General features: G+C 38.7%; 1 protein-coding gene and 1 pseudogene across 6 annotated transcripts; both read right to left on the reverse strand.

Annotated features, from left to right (window-relative positions):
- Nucleotides 1-517: 517 nt before the first annotated feature.
- LOC117620009 (eEF1A lysine and N-terminal methyltransferase) lies at nucleotides 518-6,101 on the reverse strand. 6 transcript variants are annotated; one of them, XM_034350098.1, is made up of 5 exons: nucleotides 4,548-6,101; nucleotides 4,221-4,450; nucleotides 3,755-3,912; nucleotides 1,956-2,144; nucleotides 518-1,097 (listed from the first exon to the last, which is right to left on the reverse strand). In XM_034350098.1, exon 1 carries the CDS (start codon nucleotides 6,055-6,057, stop codon nucleotides 4,645-4,647), a length of 1,413 nt encoding a protein of 470 aa, XP_034205989.1. In that variant the 5' UTR covers nucleotides 6,058-6,101; the 3' UTR covers nucleotides 518-1,097; nucleotides 1,956-2,144; nucleotides 3,755-3,912; nucleotides 4,221-4,450; nucleotides 4,548-4,644. The 6 variants fall into 6 exon arrangements, with proteins under 6 accessions (XP_034205989.1, XP_034205983.1, XP_034205985.1 ...); XM_034350092.1 differs by having other exon boundaries at nucleotides 1,956-2,186; XM_034350094.1 differs by having other exon boundaries at nucleotides 518-1,108; nucleotides 1,956-2,186.
- Nucleotides 6,102-26,482: 20,381 nt separating this feature from the next.
- Nucleotides 26,483-27,404, reverse strand: LOC117619739 (annotated as a pseudogene).

Here is a 27,404-nt window from a genome sequence, read left to right on the forward strand (position 1 = left end):
ATACCTCCAACTAATGTACGAGAAATTCAATTGAGCACTAAGAATTCACTGCACAAACACCGACTTGAGCGTAAGAGCGGCTCTTGCAGGTACTGACCCCATTTCCTCGTTCATTCTCGAAAACGCGATCTGGAGTTCTTTTCAACCAAGTAAGTGCGCGGAATGTCAAGAACTTGTGGAGGTATTTCTTCATGAAAGAAATTTTGCTCCAACAAGAGGATTACAAATCAGTTCACGGACAAGTTAGGCAAAAGAGCCTACGGAACTGTTTATATAAAGGAAAGCTTTCTTATGAAATCTTTGTTGTTGTGAAGGTCCTAATAGTTCTAATGGAAACGGGGAAGAGTTCATAAATGAAGTGGGAACAATAGGTCATATCCACCATGTCAACGTTGTTCACTTGGTTGGCTTCTGTGCTGATGGATTTAGAAGAGCTCTTGTTTATGAGTTCTTCTCCAGTGGTTGCAAGACTACATTTCATCAGCGGGCAAAAAGAATGGGTTCTCTAGTTTGGATAAGTTGCAAGATATTGCCATAGGCATTAAATATCTTCACCAAGGATGTGATCAGCGAATCCTCATTTTGATATCAAACCTCGTAATGTTTTGCTAGACCACCACTTCACTCCAAAGATTTTGAACTTTGGTTTAGCAAAGTTATGTTCCAAGGATAAAAACAGTGTCAATGACTACAGATAGGTGGACCATGGGCTAAATTGCACCTGAAGTGTTCTCCAGGAACTTTAGAAATGTGTCCCATAAGTCAAATGTGTATAGTTTTGGAATGCTGCTGCTTGAGATGGTAGGAGGAAGGACGAATGTTAGTTCACCCACAGAGAACACAAATGAAATTTAGTACCCTGAATGGATTTATAATCTTCTAGAAGAGGAAGATGACCTACGAATCATATAGGTGAAGAAGGAGATGGTAAAATTCCAAACAAACTTGCAATTCTAGGACTCTATGCATCCAATGGTATCCAGTCAATCGTCCTTCAATGAAAGTTGTTGTTCAGATGATGGAAGGAGGAGAAAACTTAAACACGCCTCCCAATCCTTTTGCCTCTACAGGTGGCGCACAAACAAATGCGTGTAGGCCTGCAAGAAATCTTAACATTCAGTTAGAACCGATTCCTGAGTTGAAGTAACATGCGTACTTATATATGTCTATGTACTTATGTACGTAAAATTCATAATTCTATTGGTTCTATTTTCTACTCAAAAGTGTATCCATTCTTCCTCAACAACACGTGCCTGCAATGTCTTGGGATAATTAGAAACGAAAAACAAACAACCATCACAATAAGGCATGTGGTGCTATTTGATTGTCTTCATGTTCGAGAACAGATTTGTGAATGAGGTGTTCCTATAACCCTAGCACTACAATGAGTGCTCCTATGAGCCTAACATAAACTTAGTGACAGGGATGCTATTATGGCCCTGAGCATGTACATAGTGCTCAGTGTTTTTCTGACTGAAGCATGTGCTCAGGCACTAGCCCAATACTCAGCATCCCATATGCCTCCAGCATATACTCTCATTGAATATTGCAACGGATCAGATAAAGAAGGAATAGTTGTCCTAAAATCATGACACAGAACGAACTGAGGCACGACATGATTTAAACTTACATACTGCCTAATCGAGGTATGTAAGTTTTCTTCATCATGATCATGATCCTTGAAAGTTTCAAGGTTCCGAGCTTCCCATTTAAATAAGACCAGTTTTGTGAACTTTTTCTTACAGTATTTGATATTTAGTTATTAGTTGTTACATGTTGACAGAAATAATGTCGGGAGGTAGTGGGGTTGGAAGGATGAAACATCAGAAACTTTCTAAAAAGCAAGAAATCGGTTTTAAGATGCAGGTTACACTAATTGATATGAGCAAATAAATAACGAACTAGAAAGGCAACCAGTGAATTTTCTTCCAAGTCTTAATATCACAGTTCTCTACCTTGCACGAAGGTGTGCCTCTTATCCTTTGCTTCAATATGTAAGTTCAATGGTTCAGGGGCTTCTGACCAAATTATGATCTCCAACTGGGTTCAAATAGTGAACCTGCAAAGTGGTACCATCACTACCGATCCAAGTTTTCTCATTGAATGACAGAGGGTTTCCCTGGTTACCCTTCCACGCTGGGAGACTGGAGAAAGCAAGACTACGAATTACTGATTCGGAGAAAACACTGAAAGAAAAGGTAAGGAAAGATTAATTTGGTGATATACAATTATTATTTAAGGATTAAGGTGAGTATACATCAAGGCATAGCCCTTGAGTCGCACATGGGAAAAACTCTGAGAAAGTACAACATCAAGGAACTGAAATGTCAGCGTTAACAAAAGGAGGTCTTTATTTAACTGTAGTAACAAATAAAAAATTATAGAGAAAATGTCCAAACCACTTTATTCTAATACGGTCGTGTAGCCAAAACACAAACCCAAGTATCTCCTAAGTTTCCATTCTTTCTTCGTCTAATTGGCTACCAACATTAGCTGAACTAAACCATCTCTAAGACTGTTATAAATATAGTGCATAAGCAATGTAAGTTGGAATTTTACTAACTTCGGATATGCTATTAACAAAAAAATCTTGCGCCAAAAATTGGAAAACTGAGTTGACCGGCCACCAAAATTTCCGAACTTAAATAGCCACGAGATATCGATCAAAGTCATTCAACCTTTAAAATTTATTTGGCCTTACTTTCTACATTGTAATGACATTGATGAAGTCACTTATCAATGCAGAGTACCAGACTTCCAGAATTCCCTTTTAAAAGAAATAAAATAAAATAAAAAGAGCACAAATTCAATGTACATACATTGAAACTTTTGGTTATGTATGGAAATCTTTAAAATCACCAATAAACCTTTAAGTATCAAGAACTCCTAAGACACAATACCCAAACTATTTTATGACCGTTGCACACAGCCTTCCATTATTTTCAAGTTATCAAACCATCAGGCCTTGCACAGAAATGATGTTAAGATCATATACATTCCTGTAGAAAGGTGGAACTTGCAGTAAATCAATTGCTTTAGATGAAAACTAAATTCAAAGAGTTCCCTCCCCGCTACAAATGGTGGACCGATAAGGTAGGACTTATATGAAAATAATTCATAGAATATATATATATATATATATATATACAGCATGCATGGACATTTACAGTGCATTTCCTTCACGTTGATGGTTGACAAGGTTCTAATTCACTCAACAAAATATTCTTCTTGTTGCTACATTATTACCCAGCCAACTGCTGCTTTCTCAAAAATATTCTTAGGTCATGTAAGTTTCCAATTTAATCACACATATACATTAACATCCTTGTCCATTATCCTTCAAGCTAGTAAAATAATCCTAATTTGTAAAAGACATGGTGGTTCGCAGGTCCAAAATAAATATAAACTTGAACTCATGACTCAGAAAAAATATATGCATAAATTGTGCCCAAAAGAAATACTCATAAATAAAGTTCGTCGAACACGTCAACCACAATTATTCGTACGAAAGGAGTTGATGGCCTTGCAAAATCAGAGGACCTCAGATCACCATGGAATTCATCACCAACTTTACATATTTTATTCGTTTTACAAAATGGTTTTGAATTGACCCAACAAACAGGTGATATCAAATTTATCTATTTTCACAAGTCATGCACGTACAAACTAATGGCTCACCAAAAAGTACGATACTAAGTGCCACAGGAGTAAAATATAACAAAGATAAAATAGAGAAACAGTTCACTTCAGTTACCTTGTAATCACTAGACAAGGAGAAAACAAATCCCGTTGACGTTATTTTCCTTAATCCAACTCTTTGCCAGGACCACATCCACATTCGATGCCACCACCACACGCTTTGCCATTTCTGAAAAACGCCTCTCCAGCATGCTATCCCAATCAACTTCTTACCTTAAAAAGATTGAAAGATAAGATTTCTGCCAATACCTGAATCACTCTTACGGTACATAATTATCATCATAATTCCTCTTAAAGCAACAGCAAGCAGAAGATGCTTCTACATTAACTAGATAAGTTAATTTAAATCTACAGATTCAGAAGCCAGACTTTCTTTTAAAGAATAAAGTCCATGACTGAAATTACAAGTATTACTTTAATCATGTAATTAGATTTTATTTTTTTTTATTTTTTATTTTTTCCCCCTTTCAGTCTAGTGACCATAAGAGGACCATAATTTCCAAACTACCTTTAAAGCTTACCTAAATTCTGGAATTCTCCTCCAGGGAGCACTTAAGGAGTTCCCAAGAACATTGCTGGGGCATGTTTCCGATTTGAATAGGAGGGCCCACAATTAAACTTCCCCGACCCATAGACCTTTACACTATGCTCGGTAAGGGGAACGGAAAGTGGAAGGATGAAAAGTACGCAGGTATGGTGGGGATTCTTCATCAGTTGAGTTGTTTGGTATAGTGGAAAGTTCAGACGCAAGCTATCGTAGAAAAGTTATTTTATTATTCTTTCCATAATTATAATTGGTTTGTGATAAAACAAATTGGTATAAAATTGAGAAGACAATGCTATCTTACGTTCGTATTCCGTCTCCCAATCCATCCAGAAGCGGAGTGATAAAAATATGTTGGGTCCCAAGGGGTTGATCATCCCACCTTCTCTTTGCACCCCATCTCAGATCTTCTTTATAGAATTCATGTATGCTCCTGATATAACCATTCTTAGTTTGTTAAGGAAGCAATCCTCGCAATCACTGGTAGAATATGTAACAGGGGACACAAGAGCAATAAGAATAAAATTTTCCCCATTTCCAACATCGATTTCATACAACTCGTGGAAAACTTCTCTGAACTCCTGTATCAATGTTGTGTAAAATGATCTATTTGGAGGAATAACATTTATAGCAAGGATCCCATTATCACAAAGAACTGATCTGGCAGCCAAAAGAACATCGTTCCTAACAAACTTGAATGGCGGAGCAATTATACCATCTCCAGCATCACTTGAATCTAAATCAACTAGCACTACATCAAATTTAGAATCAACGTCATTGCCATCGAGCACGGCACAATCATCCACTATCTCATGAGCACCAACAGAACCCGAACTTTGTCCATTACCTCGACCCGCAAGTTTCTCAATAACTTTTATTGCATCTCCAACGCAAACATTGATATGCTCACCGCCACCATCTTCCAGTCCAAAATACTTCCTAGCAACTCTTAAAACTTCCTTGTCCGCCTCCACACCCACAACCTGAAAACCCAGTTCGGCTTTTAAAAATCCAAGCAAAGCTCCACCCCCAACTCCTAAACACAAAGCTTTCGGCCTAAACCCACTTCGAATCCGACCCTCAATATAAGAAGCAATCAACTGAAGACTTGCCACCATAGGAACCAAATAAGGGTGCACTAAAATACTATTATCCAGCCTAAACTCTACTTCTCCGATTTCCACATAATCCAAACCAAAACCGATGTTGGGAACAATACGTACCTCCGTTTGAACCAAATTGGGCATTCTTTTAAACCTCAAACGCCTCCTGAACTCCCTCTTTGAAGCCTCACCACCACTCTCAATCTCCACATCTTCCACCACCATTTCACCAACCAAAGACCCAACACACCTCTCCAAAACCACACCACAAATCACATTATCCTCATAACTCAAAATGGGTATCTCAGGAATGCCATGTTTGAAGCAAGACTTAGGAGATAAAGCAAGGAAAAGAGGTTTCAAACTCACCCCGAGTTCGCCATCACACGACGAGTCGTTTCTAGCTGGACGGTGGTAGATTGCCCGTGAATGGTGACCGTTGCTGGGCTGGTTGCCGGTGAGGATTAGGCGGGCGATCCCGGGAGAGCTGAGCAGGAGCTGGAGGTGACCGGACTCGGTGGAGAAGATCCAGTCGGACTCCCGTTGTTTGGGGACGAGCATGGCGGCGACTCGGGGTGAGCCGGTGAGTTGAAAAGGTGTGTCGAGGACGGCGACGCGGAGGAGGGTGGTCGAGTTGGAGGGGTTGGGGAAAGTGAAGGTGATGAAACGAGATGGGTTTATGTTTTCGAATCTAGTCTTCTCTAGAGCCATTGATGTTCCAGCTTTTTTGATTAAGAGGTGAACAAAGTCGAAAAATCGACCTGGGGATTTAAATAGAACAACCTTACTTTGGTACCAAATTCAATTTAAGAAATTGTTAGACTGCTCTTTTGCCTGCTCAACTACTTCATAATTGTCAATTTACTCCCCTTATTATTTTTTCCGTAAATTAAGAATTTAAATTATATGAAAACAGGTAATTTAGGACTGGTCGTCAATTTTTTTTAAAGGTCATGTTAGGAAAACTAACTTTAGATACTAATTTATGTATCATCTCTCTAATAGATGTTAAGTCTATTAATACAATTAGTTTCACGCTCTATTAGAGAAATAGTACACAAGTTAGTATCTAAAGTTGGTCTCCTTAGCATTTTACTTTTTTTAAATTTACTTACATTTTTAAACTTAAATAGAAAACAAAAAATTGAAAAAAGAAAATACGTCATCTCCTCCAGCCACCTTCATCTCCCATCCCGATTTAATGCAAAAACATTTGGCTAGGGAATTTATTTATTTATTTGGTTAAAATGTGTAACTCCATTAAACTGGGAAAAAACCCAAAGAATTAAAGAGCCCAAATCGCAAGGGAAGGGGAGATAACATTGGTGTGAACTAAACACTGGAAAGATAAAGTTATTTTAGGGTGTGTTTGGTATGCCTCACTGGACTGGACTATACTAAATAACACTTGCAACTCATGTTTGGTAAAAGGGGGGACTAACTTAAATGGGATTCTACAATCCAACAGTGTAAAAAACACGGTACTCGCTCGTCCAATATAGTGAGGACAAAATGCAGTTCGCAAAATAGCGAGCGTGCTATTCTGAACAGGCGAGTCCGACCAACACAGAACCGTCACAACCTCCAATCTCTTCTTCTCTCCTCTTTTTCTCACATGGAGAAGCCTAAACACCAAAGCCAGCGCTTGCACCTCGAAGGCCATTACCTTTTCCCTTGCTGATTATGGTGTATTCAGGTCAGTAACATATATAAATATATATTGACTTTTCAGATTTCAATTTAGGCTCAAAATTTCAAGTTTTCATATTTCAATTGGGCTTACAAGATTACAGTGGTGATGAGGATGTTGATGGAGGCTTTGAACAACGACAACGAGGCCACGGTGCAGGAGGCTCTTGAGTTGTTGATCGAATTGGCGGGGACCCAGCTCAGGTTCTTCAGGCAGCAGGGAGAGTAGGTTGGGAAGGAGTGGATCTATTAGCATTAGGTCCAGGTCGGGGCGGGTGTATGTGGGTGGGTCGACACTAGATTTCTTGGGGCTGGTTCAAGGTCGGCAATGAAAGAAAGGAGAAGAGAGAGAGAGAGAGAGTGTGGAAGGATGAGGAAGGGAGAGAATGTGTTTTTTTTCTTTTTTTAATTTTTTAATGTTTTAATTTTATAATATTTTTAAAGATTTTTTATTTTTTATTTATTTCACACATCAGCCCCAATTTAATATTCCTAATTGAATTTAAATATTTTTCATGTCAAAATCCCTAATTGAATTTTAATATTACAATAATCATTTTTTAGTCCGACACAACACCAAACGTAGGTCTTCACTATTTTTACAATCCAGCTTGTTAGTCCGACGCTGCACCAAACGTAGGTCAGTACCTAATCCAGCTTAAGCCAATCCGAGCTAATCCAATACAGTCCCAGGATTTAGTCCAGTCTATGACAGTCCGCCGTACCAAACGAGCCCTTATTGTATAGTTTTTACCAAAATTTGTATGCTATTAATTTTCATAACTTATAAGGCATGTTTATGTATCAATAATGGGTATGAAAAGAAAGGGAATGATTTCCATTCCTGACTACCTCTGCGTTTACTTGCAATCAAGATTGAAAAAATGTGCGAGCCCTACCTCAAAAATCCGTAATCACATCCCTTCAAAATCAGGAATCGAATCAACTAGGAGAAGTAGTTGATCCAATTCCGTTTTTCCCAACTACCTTCCAAAAATAACCTTACCCTATAGGTTTAGGGTCAATATCGAAATGGGCCCCGAGGTTTCAATTTCATCAAATTTCATACCTGACATTTCAAAATCTTACCAATTTATATCGGCCGTTACATTGACCGTCAAGTCAGCCGTTAAATGATGACATGGTAGTCGTGCGACCCACCACATAACCTAACAAGTCAATCGAAATAGTCCAGACGAAGGGCATTTTCAAAAAAAAAAAATTTAGGAGATATCGCAGCCATAGCTGGGCACACCTTCCAAGGCTATCGTTCCAATATCCAAGGCTTGGACAATGAAATTGAACAAAACAAAGGAAAAAAATAGGTTGTTTCTGAGTTTTCGAGAGAGATTGAGAGAGGGTTTCTTCTAAATCTTGAAATAATCTTCATCCAGTGCAAAAATCAAACTGCAAAAGGAGGTTTCGGAAATATCTGAAGAACATGAATTTGGCAATTCGTCCCAAAGGAAATGGACAACCTTTCTATGGTACTTATAGGTTACTCTGCTAAGATTCTTGGTAGTTTGTGTTTTTAGTGAAACTTGCAAACAGAGAGTCTTGAATAATTGTGTATTGCATGTTGGAAAAAAGGATTTTATAATGGATGTTGATTGTGAGTTTTGAGTTAGGTGTTTCTTACTATTACTGTGTTAATTTGATTGGTCGATGGAATGGTAGGTGGTATGTGAAAGTAAACTTTGGCTTTTGTATGTGGTCCTACAATGACAGTAATGCTTTCCTTTTGTATTGTGTGTACTGGCATGGAAAGTTTGGCTTTTGTATCTTTTTGTTTAGTAAAATGATTTATGTCTTATATATTTGGAAAATGATTTGTGTCTTTTTGTATTTGTAAACAGCCTTGAATGTATTGTTTGGTAAAAGTTATGTGTGGCTTTTGACATGCAAAGGATGAGGATGGATTTTCTATTGAAATGTACCACAATGGTGAACTAAGAGGTAACTATTATGTGAACAGGTCTGTTGATTGGTTTGATTATTGTGATAAGAATACAATGTCAATGATTGAGATAGATGGCATGGTAAAGGAGTTGGGATACAAAGATATCATTAACTACTGGTACAGTATTCCAGGTGGTTATTTTGATGGTGGCCTAGTTAAGCTGAGTGAGGATGCATATGTCTTAGACATGCTAATATTTGTGCCAGACACTAGGTTGATAAATATATTCCTAGAACATGTGTTGGCATGCAGTCAAGAGCAGTTTTGCAGTCAAGTGGCTTCAAACATATTTATAAATTTGGATGATGATTTTGGGACCAACACTGGGGTAGTGATTGAAGAGCTTTATGACAATTATGGTGCCATTGTTCCAATTGGTGGGGGAGTATCCCAGGTGGGAGAGGTAAAAAAACAAGTGTTGTAATAGAAGAGTTGAATCAAGAAGGGTTTAATGAACAAGTAGGTGGACAAGGCAAAGAGTTGAATGAAGAAGGGCTGAATTAAGAAGGGTTGACTGATCAAGCTTCTAAACAAGGCAAAGAAAAGGCTACTATCAATACCACTGTGAATAATGAGGGTTATTTTGACAAAGACAAAAGCAAACATAAAGTGACAGATGATATGTCACATAGGGTCAAGCACGCTTTTGGTAAAAAAAGATGTAAGGGTTTGAGGAGGAAAAATAATGTTCAACAGAAAGACAAAGAAGCTGTGGAAGGAACTGTTAAGGGCATTAGGATCGAGTCCAAAAGTCATTCTATGAAATTGAGAACTGGAAGAAGATATGCAAATGCTACAGACTTTGAAGATTTTGATGATGATTCTGCTAATAGTGAGGACTCAGATTATGTGAATTCCAAGAACTTTGGTGAAGATGAAGATGATGTTTTTTTTAACAAAAAAAATGGGTGGATGACCAAACTGGATGGACAGGGGTTAAAGAAACTGGGAATTAGGCTACTCCTGATTGGCCTACAGATGTTGAATTGAATTCTGAATATTTTGAGTGCAAGGATTATGCCAAGTGTAATTCTGACGATGAAGGTGATAAGAATTGGCCAGAGTTCAATGCTACAACTGACATGGCAGATCCAAAGTTTGAGATTGGCATGTTGTTTATTGATTGTAAGGTCTTTAGGGCAGCTGTCAGAGAACACTCCATCTTGCAGAAACGGGATTTTGTGTTTATTAGGAATAAGGCTTTGAAGTTGAAGGTAGTTTGTGGGGACCTAAATTGTGAGTGGATGATATATGATTCAAAAATGCAACATGAGAACACATTGCAAGTGAAGACATATGTAGGTGAGCACACATGTAAATAGTTATGGGAGAACCCTACTGTCTAGTCAACTTGGATAAGCAAGAAATATGTTGAGACATTGAAGACCAATCCTAATTGGCCAGTCAGCTCATTCAAGAAGACTGTTGAGAAGGATTATAATACAGGGGTGTCAAGACAATAAGTGTATAGGGCAAAAGATAAGGCACTAAAGCTTATTGAGGGCACTTTCAATGAACAATATTCAAGAATTTGGTATTATTGTGAAGAATTAAGGAACACTAATCCAAGAACCATAGCAATGGTTAAGTGTGATTCCCAAGAACAGTTGGGGGCAACCAGAGTTTCAAAGGTTATATGTTTATTTAGAAGCTGCTAAAGAAGGCTTCAAAGCTGGATGCAAGCCCATTATAGGTTTAGATGGGTGCTTTTTGAAGAGTGTTTATGCAGGGCAACTGTTAATTGCAGTGGGATAGATGCTAACAATGAAATCTGGGTGATTGCATATGCAGTTGTGGAATCAGAGTGCCCGGATTCTTGGATTTGGTTTCTGGAGCTATTGGTTAAGGATTGTGAAATTGTTAATCAATTTGGCTTCACCTTTATATCTGACAAACAAAAAGGTTTACTGCATGTTTTTGAACAATTGGTCCCTAATTGTGACCACAGCTTCTGTGTAAGACACTTTTTTACCAACTACTCCATGAAGTTCGAAGCAAAAGGCTTGAGAGACAAGTTTTGGGAAGCATCATATGCAACCACTATCCCCCACTTTACAAGGGCCATGGAAGAACTTAAAATATTGTCCAAGGATGCATATGAATGGCTCACCACTCTACATAAATCACTAGATAAACCTTCACGAGGAACACACAGCACACCACCCATGCCAAGTCTCCTAATCAAACCTCCCATTTGGACAACAATCATTAGAGTCTCAGCAAGAAAAGTAATATCTGGCTTCATCTCCTGAAAAAAGATTCTTGAGATTATGGAACTTAAGAAGGTTGTCAAACCCCTATACTTTCCATCTTAACACAAACATGACGGTGGTAGAGGGGCTTCTCCAACTACCAATATAAAAAAACAGATGTCGTAACCGCCAAGGACGAGGAACCCACTGACGCGATGGCAGAAAAAGACCCGTCAAGGTTACCACATCAAAGACAACCACCATGAAGAGTTGTCGTACAGAGGAGAAACCTACCCAGAATATCAAAAAGGGGAAGAAAGCGAACGACATCAAAAACCCAAATCAACATACCAAGTGTAGCCAAAGAGGTAGAGAGGGAGCAGCGAAAAACAACAATAGTGAGGATGGTAGGGCAACAAAACCCTAACCATGGACCCCATATCGTTGAAGCGAACGAGCAACAACGCAAGCCAAAAGGAAAAAGACGATACTCAAGGAAACCAACGCCCAAAATCTGAGTGAGATAGAAACGCCGCTAGCACCCTGGAATCAAAACAATGAGAGAATACATCGACTCAACGTGGAAGGAAACCCAACCCTAATTTTTTCGCTCGGCTTTCCTCGCTAGCGAGAGAGTGACCCCCTTTACTTCCCCTGCAAGTCGATGACTAGCTAGGCAAGTATGATGCTTATTGATTCAATTAGTTGCATGTTGTTGTCATAACTTATAAAATTGTGGGACATATATGTTAGAATTCATAACTTATTGATTTCATTTTTTTTTTTCTAAAATAAAATCTTTAGAAATATAGAATACTGTTTAAGAATACAAAAACATACAACAACTACTTAATTAAATAGTGTTTCCTATTATTGTACAAAACATTGTTGATAACAACAAACTTTCTAACCTAACATGTAAACCATATTGGACTTTATTAGTGTTGTACAATTAGTACGTTCGACCATAAATAAAAAATTATGAATTGACATGGTATTGTAACTTAACCAAGTCGAAGAAACTCATGTCTTTAATATTGAGATGAATTAAATTGGTTATGCATTTATGATGTACTAAGGGGTTTTCATATTCCATATAAACTCGGACACTTAAAACACTTAATAAATCGGGTCAATGGAGCACACCCGTGTTTGCCAACAACTCTCCGATGCCTAAGTCAATAAAAGGGGTCTCAGAAGATGCAGCAAAAACTGAATAGACTGAGTTTTCTCTCACGGGGAGAGCCAGGTGGCCAAAGCCATGTGGGAGGGGGGGGGGGGGAGAGAGAGAGAGAGAGAGAGAGAGAGAGAGAGAGAGAGAGAGAGAGAGAGAGTTCTCTAAGGTTTTAGAATTACCTCAAGTGTGACAAGATGCCATCTAGTTATAACCCCCTTGTTTGGCTAGGGTTTGAAGAATAATATCTATTTAATTAGGATTATTCTAACCAAAAATGGGTGATAGGATAAATCAAGGACATTTGCTGGAATTTGGATCCTTGAGTTGGGGAGATATTTCTATCTTAAATTAACAATAATTGTCTAATTAAATGAGATTTAATTAGCACAATTAATTGACCTCAGAAATATTCCTTTTTCCATGTGTCACCTTTTTAATGGTTGCCGAAAATATGTGTTCCCACACAATGGATTAAGATTAATCTAATAAGACCTTTGGATAGAACTGCTATTAATGAAGATTTGTGAACCATGTGACAAATGAACCATGAACTCTTAATAAAATTATAACATTATAATGAAATATAGTATGGTTATAAATTTGCTATTATAATGAATAAGGATAAGTCGTCTTCTTGAATTTTAAAATATTCCTTTCCTATTTTCCAATTAAATCGATTAGAAATCAATAAAAGAAAAAAGTAAGTGGATATAACCCATTGCATCATAATTATATCCACTATTCTGATATTAAAATTCGATAGAGATGAAATTTGATCTTTTTTTTCTTTGGACTACGCGGGAATCTGTCGATATATCCGATTAAATCCTCTTGTTCCTAGATGTTCTATAGGAAAGGAATAAATTAGGAATGAATAAATTACTATTCCCCTCCTTTACAAAGGAACATTTATTACAAGTCACACTATTGTAAATATCTTTCTTTGATTCCAATTCCATAACACAAGATCAATTTTTATTTTATTAGTTATATCTTATCTATCTATTTATATATCTAGCAAATAACTATTTCATGTACTAAATATTTCCATCCATATTGAAACATACGATATTTTTGTTCCAGCAAGACAATGTGATGGAGAATGGATGCGAGAAGGATACTTTCATTTCTAGTCTCCTATTATTTATTTTATTTAATTAAATACAATATATTAATAAATAATAGGGAATTTTTTTAAATAGAAGAGTAAAATATAAAGTAATAAAATTTATTAGAAGAATACGTAAAAATATTTATCAATCTCCCCCCTTCAACGGGATTTGTTGTCCCCTCCATGTCCCCTCTCTAATTTGCTGACACGTGTCAACTAACGTATAGAGAGTTAACTCTATTAACTTTTTTATTTGATAATTTTAAAAATTAGAAAAATTAAAAATCGACCAAATATCCTAGCGAGCCAATGAGCGTCGTCTTCTCCGCGAGAGTCTTCTCCTCTTCTCCAATTGCAGCATCAATTCCTTCCTTGCAAACCTAGGCATACCCTGTTGAAATTATTGGTCCTTAGTATTTGCTTCAGTTAGTTGCTTAGTGGTTTGCAAAATCCCTATTCTTTAGGGATTAGTTGTTTGTTTATTTTATCCTTAATCTCCTACCACGTTAATAAGTTTGTAAAACGTGGGCTACAATTTTGTCTCTTTCTGTTATTTTGTAAGGCTATATGGCCAACCAAGTTGTTTAGTTGAATGAGACGATATTCTCCAAGTTTGTTTATGTTTCCTAAACATACACAAAGAGTTTCTAACAATTGGAATCAGAGCTCCTTCACAGGGGCCTAATTGGTTTTCAGAGCAGCAATCTTCTATGTTCTTTATGACAAGATTATGGCGATTGAGAGTGGATTTGTGCAACCAGCGATTCTGAAATTTGATGGGCATTATGATCATTGGTGTATTCTCATGGAGAATTTCTGGTGGAAGATGGAATTCTTGCAGAAGTAGAAGGAGTTCAACTCACTGAAGCACAGAAGAAGGTCATTGATGATGCAAAGTTGAAGGATATGAAGACGAAGAATTACCTCTTCCAAGCAATAGATGTATCGATTTTGAAGACAATCTTGAACAAGGATACAGCCAAAAGTATTTGGGATTTCTTGAAGCAGAAATTGAAATTACCTGTAGGATGACTAAAAAAGCCTGGGGGGGTGAATAGGCCAATTTAAGATTATAATTAATAAACAAAAAATAAACTTCGGTAGCAGGATTGATATGGCTTATCAATCCTGAAACGTGCTGAACATAAAATAAAGGAACACGCAGAGAATTATTTTACGTGGTAAAAGCCCGTCTCTAGGGAAAATCTACAGGACTCCTTAGTCCAACACAAATCCACTATAAAACGATGATTACAAGAAGTACTCACACACTTATCCTAGACACATTCTACATAGTGTTTACCGACTTCTTCGTAACTCAACTTCTGTCACAGGATGATCTTCGATACTCCTTATGCTGAATGCAATACTAGTCATGATTGCTTCAAGCTCGCCAGAGGAAAACTGCCACAACGATCTTGGTGCCCTCAACTGTATGAGTCATCAACATACATATGAATGCAATATGAATAATGAAAAGATTTGATAAATCACCAAGTAAAAACAAGAACACTTGATGACCTGTCTCGAAGATATGCACAACAGCTTTTTCTTAAGAACTCTATATGCTCAACACAAATGTTAAATGTCGTACCTCTCAAAAGATAGGCACTCTACTTTTATTCAAAACTGCCTCTCCCTAGTTAGATGGAAGTTCAAGAGTCCAAATCAATTATGACTATCAAATTGAACCCAATATGGACTCTAGTGAAAAAAAGTCAAAACAGGAGACCAATATACTATCCAATTATGAACATTAGTTTTGATTCACTTTAGATGCTATGTGATAACGCCAACTAATGCAAGATGTGAGGAAACCTAATGACTTCCACTACGGCCAATTTTTTAAGGGAGAAACAATACCTACCTAAACAAATTAATTAGACCAATCAAGTAGGAGATGATTTCAACGTGCAAGTCATAATAGGAAAAGATAATATTTTAACTTAAATCAAAATAGAGTCCAGCTAAGAGGGTAATCTCAAGAGATAAAATCTAACCTATTAAAAATAGGACTACAAAAAAGTGCTTGAGTGAAAATAACTCAAACTAGGAATCCTATAATGAATGCATGATTATGTCATGATTTACCTGAAATCAAGTTCCTCATATCGATCAAGTCATACTTCAAAAATCCAGAAATGAATGTGCTACGCCAAAACTTTTAGTAAAAGATATTCACACACTAATTCCTAACCTATGCTAGAGTCTAGGAAATGCCAACACAATTTTCATACTAACAGAAATATCAAGGGACAACACGATTGCAGAGGGCCAACGACAAGCCTTCCAAAAGGAGTTTGAGATGCTGAACATGAAGATAGGAGAGTCTGTGAATGAGTATTTTGCTCGTACTCTTTCGGTGGTCAACAAGCTGAGGATTAATAAGGGAAAGATGGATGATGTCGCAGTCATCGAGAAGATTCTGAGATCCATGATAGCCAAGTACGATTATGTGGTGTGCTCTATTGAGGAGTCAAATGATTTGGATGCTCTTACCATTGGTGAGTTACAAAGTAGCCTTCTAGTACATGAGCAATGTTTGAAAGCTTATGTTGTGGAAGGACGCGCTTTGAAAGTCACTTTTGGAGAGTCTTTTGGAGAAAGAGAATGAGGTCGTGGTGGTTTTTGAGGACGAGGAAGAGGAAGAGGCAGGTGTAACTTTGACAAATCCATCATCGAATGCTATAACTGCCATCAACTTGGACATTTTCAATATGAATGTCCAAAGAATGAGACAGAAGCAAAAGCAAACTATGCAGAAGGTAATCAAGAATAATTGTTGATGGTGTACGTGGGAGAAAAGGAAGCAATCAAAGAAGAACTGTGGTTTTTAGAACCTGGATACAACAATCACATGTGTGGCAAGAGGGAGTTTTTCTCAGATTTTGATGGAGATTTCAGAGAGAAAATGAAATTGGGAGATAATTCAAGCATGGACGTGATGGGTAAAGGTAATGTGTGTATGCAAGTGAATGGTTTTGTATAGATTATTATAGGCGTATGTTATGTTCTTGGTTTGCAAAATAGATTGATAAGCATTGGGCAGCTGGCTGAGAAGGGACTTAAAATTCTCATACAAAGAGGATCATGCAAAATTTATCATTTTGAGAAGGGTTAAATAATGGAGGTTACAATGTCCTCAAATCGAATGTTCAAACTGTCTGCTCCTACACAACCAAAGGAGGAAGCTTGTTTTCATACTGTCATGGAAGATCTAGCCCGACTTTGGCACTGCAGATATGATCATCTAAGCTTTAGTGGTCCGAATATTCTGTAACAAAAGGAGATGGTGAGAGGACTGCCTTGTCTTGATACCTCGTCGAAGGTATGTGAGGATTGCTTGGTGGGAAAGCAACGGAGAGATCCATTTCCCAGAGAAAGCACATGGAGAGCTTGTCAAATTCTTGATATGGTGCATGCTAATACATGTGGACCAATTAGCCCTATGTCCAACAGCCACAAAAGGTATATGATAAGTTTTATTGATGACTATAGTAAAAAAATTTGGGTTTATTTTTTGGTTGAAAAGCCTGAAGCATTTCTTACCTTCAAGAAATATAAGAGTCGTGTTGAAAATGAGTTGGGTTCGACTATAAAATGTCTTCATATTGATCATGGGGGTGAGTTCATGTCCCTTGAATTCACTAATTTTTGCAGTGAGAATGGTATTTGAAGACAATTAACAGCCGCATACACTCCTCAATAAAACAGAGTTGCGTAAAGGAACAATTGGACTATTATGAATATGGTTCGAAGAATGCTTTCAAGAAAGAAGATTCCCAAAACTTTTTGGCCTAAAGCTGTGAATTGGATAGTTCATGTCCTCAACAGAAGCCCAACTCTTGCAGTGAAGAACAAAATTCCAGAAGAAGCTTGGAGTGGAACAGTGGATCATTTCAAGGTGTTTGGGTGTGTATCTCATGTTCATGTTTTTGATTGCAAGAGGATAAAGCTTGATGACAAGAGTGTAAGATGTGACTGGGATAAAAGTCACGAGGAAGTTATTTTGGCTGATTTGGATTGGACTAATAATAACAAAGAACCATATGCAAATGCTCGAAATGAAGATGATGCTGAAATTGAAGGCTTCTATGGGACAGATGAAGGAAATATGTCTAACTCAGGTGACTCAGGCGAAGTTCCTTCACTTAGATCTCTTGAGCAAAGGCAGAAAAAGCAACTGAGCTAGATGGAGGATTATGTGAGTGGAGAAGGATTATCAGAGGAAAAAGACATGGCATATTTGGCCATGTTTGCAGCCAATGATATCCAGTTTTGTTCAAAGAGACATTAAAAGATGCAAAGTGAAGAACAACGATGGATGTGGAGATTGAAGGTATAAACAAAAATGATACTTGGGAATTAGAAGACTTGCTTATTGGAGCAAAGAAGGTTGGTGTGAAATGGGTGTATAAGACAAAACTCAATAAAAATGGTGAGGTGGAGAAATACAAAGCTCGGTTGGTTGCAAAGGGGTACACCCAAAAACATGGTGTGGACTACACTGAAGTTTTTGCACCTGTAGCACGATTGGAGACAGTTCGTCTGGTGGTTTCTCTTGCAACTCAGCAATCGTCGAGCGCGTCCCTAGCCCTTGCGCATCTCTAGTAGCTGATCGAGTTTCTTCATCCCTCTCCCGTGAAAGGACCCACCCCGAATTTTCCCCAAATCCGAGACGAATCCTTTGGAATTCCTGACATCCCCCGATGCCGGGCCCACTTACTAAAGACCGAGACTTTCTACCGAAATTTCGGCAGAGTCTCCCCTATAAGTTGAACATTTCCCAGAATTTCAACCTGCATAAAAACACATTTAATATCCCTAACTGGCAGCATGCACAATATAATTTCATGCAGTACACACAAATGGCCTTCGGCCTTCCAATAATTCTTAACCAACTACCAAACAATTCAAATACAAATTAAGACTAACATTTAGTCTGCGGCTGCACCTAACAACCTTAGGCTGCCTACGTACCCTCCTTGAGGGATCAAGCCACACGTAGTTCTTCCCTAAAACCTAATTCCACATATAGGCAAGACCTCAATTCATTTCTCTGTCTTTCACATAATCTCCCCATACGCCGGTACTACCAACGCCACGTATAGGGCCTGTCAACACGCCGGATAACCTACGCCACGTGCGACCATACCATACTATCATAATATCTCCCCATACGCCGGTACAACCCATGCCACGTATGGGGTCTGTCTCAACGCCGGATAACCTACGCCACGCGAGACCTGCATGTCATATCACATATCTCCCCATACGCCGGTACAACCAACGCCACGTATGGGGTCTGTCGACACGCCGGATAACCTACGCCACGTGCGACCTCCACATCATATCACATCTCTCCTCATACGCCGGTACAACCAATGCCACGTATGAGGCCTGTCTCAACGCCGGATAACCTACGCCACGTGAGACCTGAACATAATATCACAAATCTCCCCATACGCCGGTACTACCAACGCCACGTATGGGGTCTGTCCGCACGCCGGATAACCTATGCCACGTGGGACCTAATCATCACTTGGTGGTACTTGTAGTGAATCCAAGATCCGGGGAGATACTTAAGGTAGTGCGTGTAGCACTCGAACTGACATTCTAGACTCTGTTGTACCCTTGTACAACCATATATAACTATATAGTAATTCTAATATTGTGTAAATCCCAACCATAGTCTAGCACCCGATAATCCCCCTGGGAAGGTGAGATTACTCCGGGAGACTCACGGTCAACCAATGGTCAAACTACCCTAACCCTGGTCAAACGGGCCCACGGGGATCGCGACCTCCAAACACCGATCCGAAAGTTCCTATGGGTTCTATAAGGTATAGGACACTTGTCCTGCAAGTTTGGTTCAGATCGGACGGTCGGATCGCTCACGATCGCACGATCTAACGGTTAATATAAAATATAAACTTTAAATTATTAAATCGGAACATCCGGGGCTCCGATTCACGATCCGTGAATTCCTCCACGATCCTAGAAATACCTAGATTAACATATATTAAATTTGGGTCCATCCAACGGTCCCAACCTATCGAACCCGGATAACGCGTAACAGGCGATATCCGTTCGATAGTCAAACGACGTCCGAATTGAGATCCGCGAAATCCTACACACTCATGACAACCAGGAGATCGCATTGGGACAATAATACCCCTCTGCTACAGTGCCCACGCGCTGCCACACGCGCGGGCAGCGTGTAGGTGTCCAAAGCGATAAAGCTTCGCCGGAAAATCTCAACATCTCGGGCCAAGACTTCTACCCTAGGTATAACACCCTATTTGGAGTCACTTTTGTTCTTGGGCCTACCCCAGAAACTGACCGGAAGTGGCCGGAATCGGAGACCCAAAACCGGCCAAAACCTAAGTTGGAAATCAGTTAATCTACGCTCAAAATTAACGAAATCCTAACCAACCATCAGCTAGAGCATGAAAAATAGGTAGAAAACCATACCTTACTCGTCCAATTTGGTGGAGAAATGAGAGAGAACGAAGGGTCGAAAGTTTTGTAAAAATCTGTCCAAACCGCTGCCTTTCGTGGCTGATTCCGGCGACCACGGTGGCGGATCGAGGCGGCGCTGGGGTGGAATGGAAAGTAGGGAGTGTGGTGGTTCCAACGGGACCGGTGCCGCCCCAAGTGGCGGCGTGTGGTGGCGGTGGCGACGACGAGAAGTCGCTGTCGTCGCAAGGGAGGGGGAGGGATTTCTGGGTTTTTTCGCAGGAGAGAGAGAGAGAGAGAGAGAGAGAGAGAGAGAGAGAGAGAGAGAGAGAACCAGATTTTTATAAAAAAAATCCCATTTTGAAATATTTACGATTGTGCCACTGGGTTTCTTTTGACCATATCTCTCTCGTTACAACTCCGATTCGAGCCCACTACGTGTCTATGAACTCGTCTCAGTACGACCTATCCAAAAATACAAGTCACGGTCCCAAACTCTCTCCGGTTAAAAATATGACTAAAATACCCTTAAATAATTAAATAATTAAATAAGGGTTAAATTTGGGGTCGGAGTGTTACATCCCGCTTTTTGATTAGGGCGATTCACTCAAGTCCCTTGTCACTCGTCCCTCTTTCTTTTACGAAACTCTTGGGGTTTATGCAAAAATGGGTGATCTTTCAACTAGATGTAAAGTCAGCCTTCCTCCATGAACAACTCAAGGAAGAGACCTTCGTCGAGCAACCTCTTGGTTATGAAAAGAAGGGTGAGGAACATAAAGTATACAAGCTAAAGAAGGCGCTATACGGACTAAAACAAGCTCCACAAGCTTGTTATAGTCGGATAGAATCTTGTTTTGCCAAGGAAGGTTTTGAGCGGTGTCATCATGAGCATACGTTGTTCACCAAAGTAGGAAAAGGAGGTAAAATTCTCATTGTGTTCTCTGCGTAGATGATTTGATCTTTTCGGGCAATGATGAGAACATGTTTTTTGCATTTAAGAATTAAATGATGCAAGAGTTTGACATGAAAAACCTTGGAAAAATGAGATATTTCCTTGGTATAGAAGTGATGCCAAAAACTGAAGGTATTTTTCTATGTTAAAAGAACTATACACACACAGTGTTGGAAAGATTTGATATGAATAAATGCAATCTTGTTCATAATCCAATTGTTCCAGGTTGCAAACTAATGAAAAATGAGAATGGAGTAAGGGTGGACAATAGTCGTTACAAACAAGTAATTGGCAGTCTAATGTATCTAACTACTACTCAACCCGATATTATGTTTGTAGTTAGTCTTCTTAGCAGGTATATGGAATGACCCATAAAGCTTCATCTGCAAGCAGCTGAAAGAGTGTTAAGGTATTTGAAAGGAACTTCAGTTTTTGGAATATTTTATATTATGGGAGGAAAAGAGGAGCTCCTTGCTTATACAGACGGTGACTATGCTGGACATGTATATGACAGAAAGAGTACGTCAAGTTCTATTTTTTTGTTGAGTTCAGAAGCTGTTTCTCGGTCTTCAAAGAAACAACCAATAGTCACTTTGTCTACCCCTAAAGCCGAATTCGTCTTAGCAACTTCGTGTGCTTGCCAAGCAATTTGGATAAGGAGGATTTTAAAGAGTATTAATCATGTTCAAGGTGATGCTACAACGGTTTTTTGTGACAGGTGATGCTACAACGGTTTTTTGTAGACAATAAGGAATAACCACACTTTGATTCTTGGAAACCAAGTTCAAGTAAATAGTCAGAAAACCGTTGAAACCAAGCTCTGGGCTTTTGTTTCAACCCAAAGAGACTGTGTTGTAGCTTGCACACATGTTGAGGAAGCTGTGAATAAATAAAACTAGCAGGTTGTCGCGTATGCACGTCTTTTGTGAGGAAACCATGCTAGAATGCATTCTGCATGTCTAGTTGTCATATCGGCCATTTATTTAAGACTGCCAAACTCAGAACCAGACGAATAGTACTATGTTTCATAACTGGACTAAAGGTCTCACTATAATCAATTCCTTCCTTATGATGAAAGGCATTTGCAACTAACTTGGCATTTGTACCTCTTAATCGAGCCATCCGATTTTCTTTTAATCATAAATACCCATTTATTTGGCAATAATTTCACGTGAGATTGATATGGCACAAGAGACTAGGTTCCATTTCGTTGTAAGGTGCTAAATTCTTGACTCATGGCTTGCCTCCATTTTTCATGTTTTACTGCTTGACTATAGCATATGGGCTCATGGTATGTAACATCAATTGTTGCATTCAGGGCATACTTGGGATTAGGCTTGCGAACACCAAGCTGAGACCGAGTCACCATATGTGACTGCATAGGGGATGTATGCTATAATGATGTCGTATCAGCTATAGAAGAAACACCTCCTTCAGGCACTGGTTCACTTGGATTTTGCGGGACAGATTCTTGCACTAGAACATGGATAGTGGAATTTGGTTGAGAAAGCTGAAGAAGAGGAGAGGCAAGGGGTTGGGTGTCTTGTGAAATTTGGGTGGTGGGTGAAATATTTAGTGGTGGAGATGGTTGACACACTCGTGGAACAACAACCTCATTAGTAGACTCATGGAAAACAAATAAAGAATCAGGATTATAGTTACTTGAAGAGAAGCCGCCCTCTTTAGAAGATGTGAGATCCTTGAATGGAAATGAGTCCTCATCGAATAGCACATGGCGAGACACATAAATTCGTCTTGTGGACAAATCCAAGCACTTATAACCTTGATGATTCAGTGAATATCCTAGAAAGACACATGATTTGGATTTATTTTGAAGTTTATTTGTAGTATACTGAGTCAACCATGGGAAACAGGTACAGCAAAGACCTTAAACACATCATAAGTCGGAGTTTTAAGAAATAGTGTTTGGAAAGGAGACTTATTAGACAACACCCCAGTAGGCAATCGATTTATGATATATGTGGCAGCACACATCAAACCAATAGGAAGTGGGGACATACAGATGAGAGAGAAGGACTATACCAGTTTCAACAAGATGCCTATGTTTTCTTTCTGCTAACCCATTTTGCTCAGGATGTTTAGGACATGAGAAATGTTGAACTATGCTATGATCAGCAAGGTATTTTTCAAATGCATGCTTGGTATACTCTCCTCCTTCATCACATTGTAAGGATTTAATGGTGGTATTTAACATGTTTTCAACATATTTCTTAAACCGAATGAAAAGTTCAAAGACTTCATGCTTATATTTCGTGGGGGAAGATCCAAGAATATCTGAAAAAATCATCTACGAATAGCAAGTAATAACGATAACCTTGGACTGAAACAATTAGAGAAATCTAAACATCAGAGTGTACAAGCTTTAAGGGAAAATTTGAAACTGAACTTGACTGAATAAACGACAACTTAGTACTCTTGCCTAATGGACAAGTATGACAGAAACTTACAGCAGAGGTGCCATTAACTGGCACTTGTTTATTTGAAATTAAAAACCTAACAACTGCACTAGCTGGATGACCAAGCCAAAAATGCCACTGCTTTGCGGTTACCCTTGTGCCTACGAATGCTGAAAAAGATTTATTGGATAGTCCACGGCCATCATGTAATGGATATAAGCCATTCTCACATCTCCCTTGGAAAAGGTCTTCCAAGTCTTGAGGTCATTCACAACAAAACAATCCGGAAACATGAGAATATAACAATGGTTATAAAAAGGTAAAGAGATGAACATAAATTAAGTTTGTGGAGGCGGAAGGGTAGTGTAATATGTCATTGAGATGAAATTTGCAAGAATCAATGTTGACAGTATTTAAGCCAAAGTGAGAAATATGTAACTCAGAAGCATTACCTACACCTTCAACCTGATCATTCCCGTATATTCCTTTGGATTCACAAGATTTTGCAGGTCTGGAGTGATATGTGCATTTGCACCAGTATCAAATAGCCAGCTGCCATTGGATTGACGAGTGAGAGTGGTCGGAGATGTGGCCATGGCAGTAAGACGTTTGGCTGGAATTCTACCCTCATATGCCATGTTCATTCACTAGAAACAATCAAAAGCTGGGTGGCTAGCTTTGCCACAAATCTGACAGACAATTCTTGGAGCAGCTGATGCAAAGGACTCCCCAAAATTGGCTGCAGTACGTTGAGCAGAGGAAGTACTGCTGGAGACACCACCTCTTTGATTGGGAAAACCTCCACGAGTGGGCCGTGCAGCACCACGCCCTTGTCCTCGAGCACTACCACGTCCAGGAGTAGCAACAAAAGCCATAGGTCCATTCTCTGGCATAGGAATAGTTTGCTCTGTCAATTGTCCCTCAGCAATCAGAAGAAGAGCTTCAAGGGTGTCACATGTGATTGGAGTGTCACTAGCTTTCACAACACTCACGATCATTTCATAGGCTAGTCTGAGATTATTCATAATAATTTGGACAAGTTCATCATCATCCACTAGCTTTCCAGAAAGAGCCAGGTTGTCTTGAATAGCATTCAGGTTGTCATGAATAGCATTCATGCAATCAAGGTAGTCACTCACGGACAAATCACCTTTCATGGTTCGAAGCAACTCATTACGTAAGTGCAAGATTTTCCTCTGAAAGGTAGAGGCATATCTGTGCTCCAAAGCCTGCCAAGTTGTGCGAGAAGTCTGATTTCTCGACACAGTGGAGAGAACAGATGGAGTTAGAGAGCTATTGATCCAACTAAGGATCAGTTGATCTTGTTGAACCCATGTGGTGGAGGCAGGATTCACAATAGTACACCCAGCAACAGTTTAGGAGGACATTCACTAGTGCCATCAACAAATGACAAAAGATCCCGACTTTTCAAAAGAGGAATGATCTAAGTTAGCCATAATGGATAGTTAGAATGATCCAGTTTGATGTTGACAATGGAGGGTAAGAGGTACAACATTGCTGGTTTGGGAATTGTTGGTGGCCATGAATGTGAAATAAGTGTGGAGAGAAAAAAAAAAAAAATTCAAGTCGTGAGATTGAAGGCTCTTGATACCATGTAAAACAATAGAGAGCTCAGGAATTGTTTGATGAGCCTGTATCCATCAACACGATGGAACAACAATTTATATTAGCAAAAAACAGTATCAGTTACAAATATTACATCATATCCCTATATAAGTGGGAGCCAAACCTATACATTTGAAATACAAACAGAAAACCATATCAGATTACAACTAATGGAGTCCACGCAGACTAGGACTCCTTCTCCACACCTGTTATAGATTTTGAATTTGAGCATGTAGATAAGCTTTGTCTAACACCATCATCATCTCTGTAATTATTTTCCCCATTCATGTCCTTGAGAAAATTGGCAACACGTAATTTATAAGATTTAAATTTCTATATATAAAACAATAATCATAAAATAACAATTAATTTAATTGAGATAGGGATTGATTACTATGGCGGGGTTGATTCCTATGGTTGGGATTGATTACTATAACAATTAATTTAATCGAGATATGTATTGATTCATATGGCTGGGATTGTTCAAAAGGTTGATTACTATGAATATGAAATCAAACATATCATGAAGATAAAACCTAACAAAGAAAATTGAACAAATGATACTTTGATTTAGTGTATATTATATAAGTTTCCAATACACAGGGCTTTGCTCACCTCCATCCACGGGCTTCAACAAAAGGTATAATCGATTGGTTTAATGGCTGCTGAAATTTCCAAATAGAGATTAGTAGGGAGGAGAACTGGGTTTTACAAGCGTTTGAGAGTTGATGGTGGAGAAGATGCAGAGATTATTAGGGAGGAGAGTGGGTATGTCTGGGTTTTGCAAGGAAGGAATTGATACTACAATTGGAGAAGAGCTCTCACTGAGAAGACGACATTAGCTGGCTGCTGGGATATTTGGGTAGTTTTTAATTTTTTTTAACTTTTAAAATTGTCAAATAAAAAAGTGAACAGAGTTAAGTCCCTATTATGTTAGTTGATACGTGTCAGCAAATTAGAGAGGGGACATAGAGGGACACCAATTTGGGGACAGCAGATCCGCATACTAAAAATATAGTCTTAAGTGTGTATGTTCCGTGACTATTTTTTTTCCTAAAAAATAAACTTACCCCTAAATCTTTATTATTTTATTTTTTTGGATTGTACAATATTATTATTTTACTATTACCATGTGTATGGTCATTGTTTTCATCCTCATTGTCATCAGTTTCCTCTTCTTCATGTTACTCTTTTTCACATTAAAATCAACAATAAAAGAAAGCTATATATATTTGAAGTATTTTATTTATGTACACTAAATAAGGGTAATGCACATAGAGAATCCAAATCCAAATTCAATATAAATCAACTTTTGCTTATTCATGCCAGTAACATAAGAATATCCAATTAAATATGAACCTAACACTTTTTGATGTCATTGTCTACTTGTTTAATGAAGCTTTTCTTCATGACCAAGAAAACAAAAACTTTAGGAACAAATGGAATTACTGAATACAGTTTTACTTGTTTGTCAATTTAGATATTATTCCTCAAACATAGAATATACAACTCCTCAATCAATAGTAAATGTACATTATTGAAGGGAAGACTGATCACCATCTGAACTTTGTTGGGAAATACTTGTCAATGAGGGACAAATAATAGGGCTTGACCTTTTCAACATCAACTCGAACTTTGCTTTTGCTGTAAAGGTCATACTTTGTTGATTATCTTAAGCCACTTGAGATTCTCTTGATCCTCCTTGTTCATGAGGTGTTCATATGCCCCTGCCTTGTGCAGAGGGTAAAATGAATGGTACCGAACGATGAACAAGACAACCTGAGGCAAGGTTGTTCCATTTTCCTTGGCCACCAAGTACATGTACTCATCATGACCCCATGACATGACCACATTTTCCAGTCCACATCCCTGTGAGTAAATTCCATATTTGGTGTTGTAGGAAGGGTTGTTATAGTCAAGATTTTCTTTGAAGTACTTGTGGTGCACAATATATTCATCAAAAGCACACCCTAAAGGGTGTGTGTCTCTAACCACAGCCCATTGGGGAAGCCCTCCAAAGCTAGGAAGCAGAAGCACTTTTCCAAGGTCATGAATAAGAGCAGTCAAGTGCAGCCAATCTTCATTAGGGTAGTCTTTTCTTATGGCTTCAGCTGTTTGCAACAACTGCTTAATTTGGGGCTCATCCAAGTCAGGGTCACTATCATCCACAACCTCATTGAGGAGCTCACAACATTCCCATATGCTCATTTCAACTCTGTTCAATTTCTTGTACTCCTCCCTCATCCTCTTCACGAAATCGTACGTTTGATTTATGTGGTTCAGCTGGTAGAATTCTTCCACGCTTCGCTGCCTTTCGTTTTCTACATTGTAGTCTCTAAATGATTTCCCATACGAATTGATCTCAGGGGCAATGAATGCGTCGCTTGATGCTACAACTTCTTTATTGGTCTCAGAAGAAAGCTTCTAGTCCTCAACTTGTGACACAAGCTCTGGCTGCTCAATGGAGATAGCCAT

The sequence above is a fragment of the Prunus dulcis genome, chromosome 2 (assembly GCF_902201215.1).
Source record: "Prunus dulcis chromosome 2, ALMONDv2, whole genome shotgun sequence".
Classification (NCBI taxonomy): Eukaryota; Viridiplantae; Streptophyta; class Magnoliopsida; order Rosales; family Rosaceae; genus Prunus; species Prunus dulcis.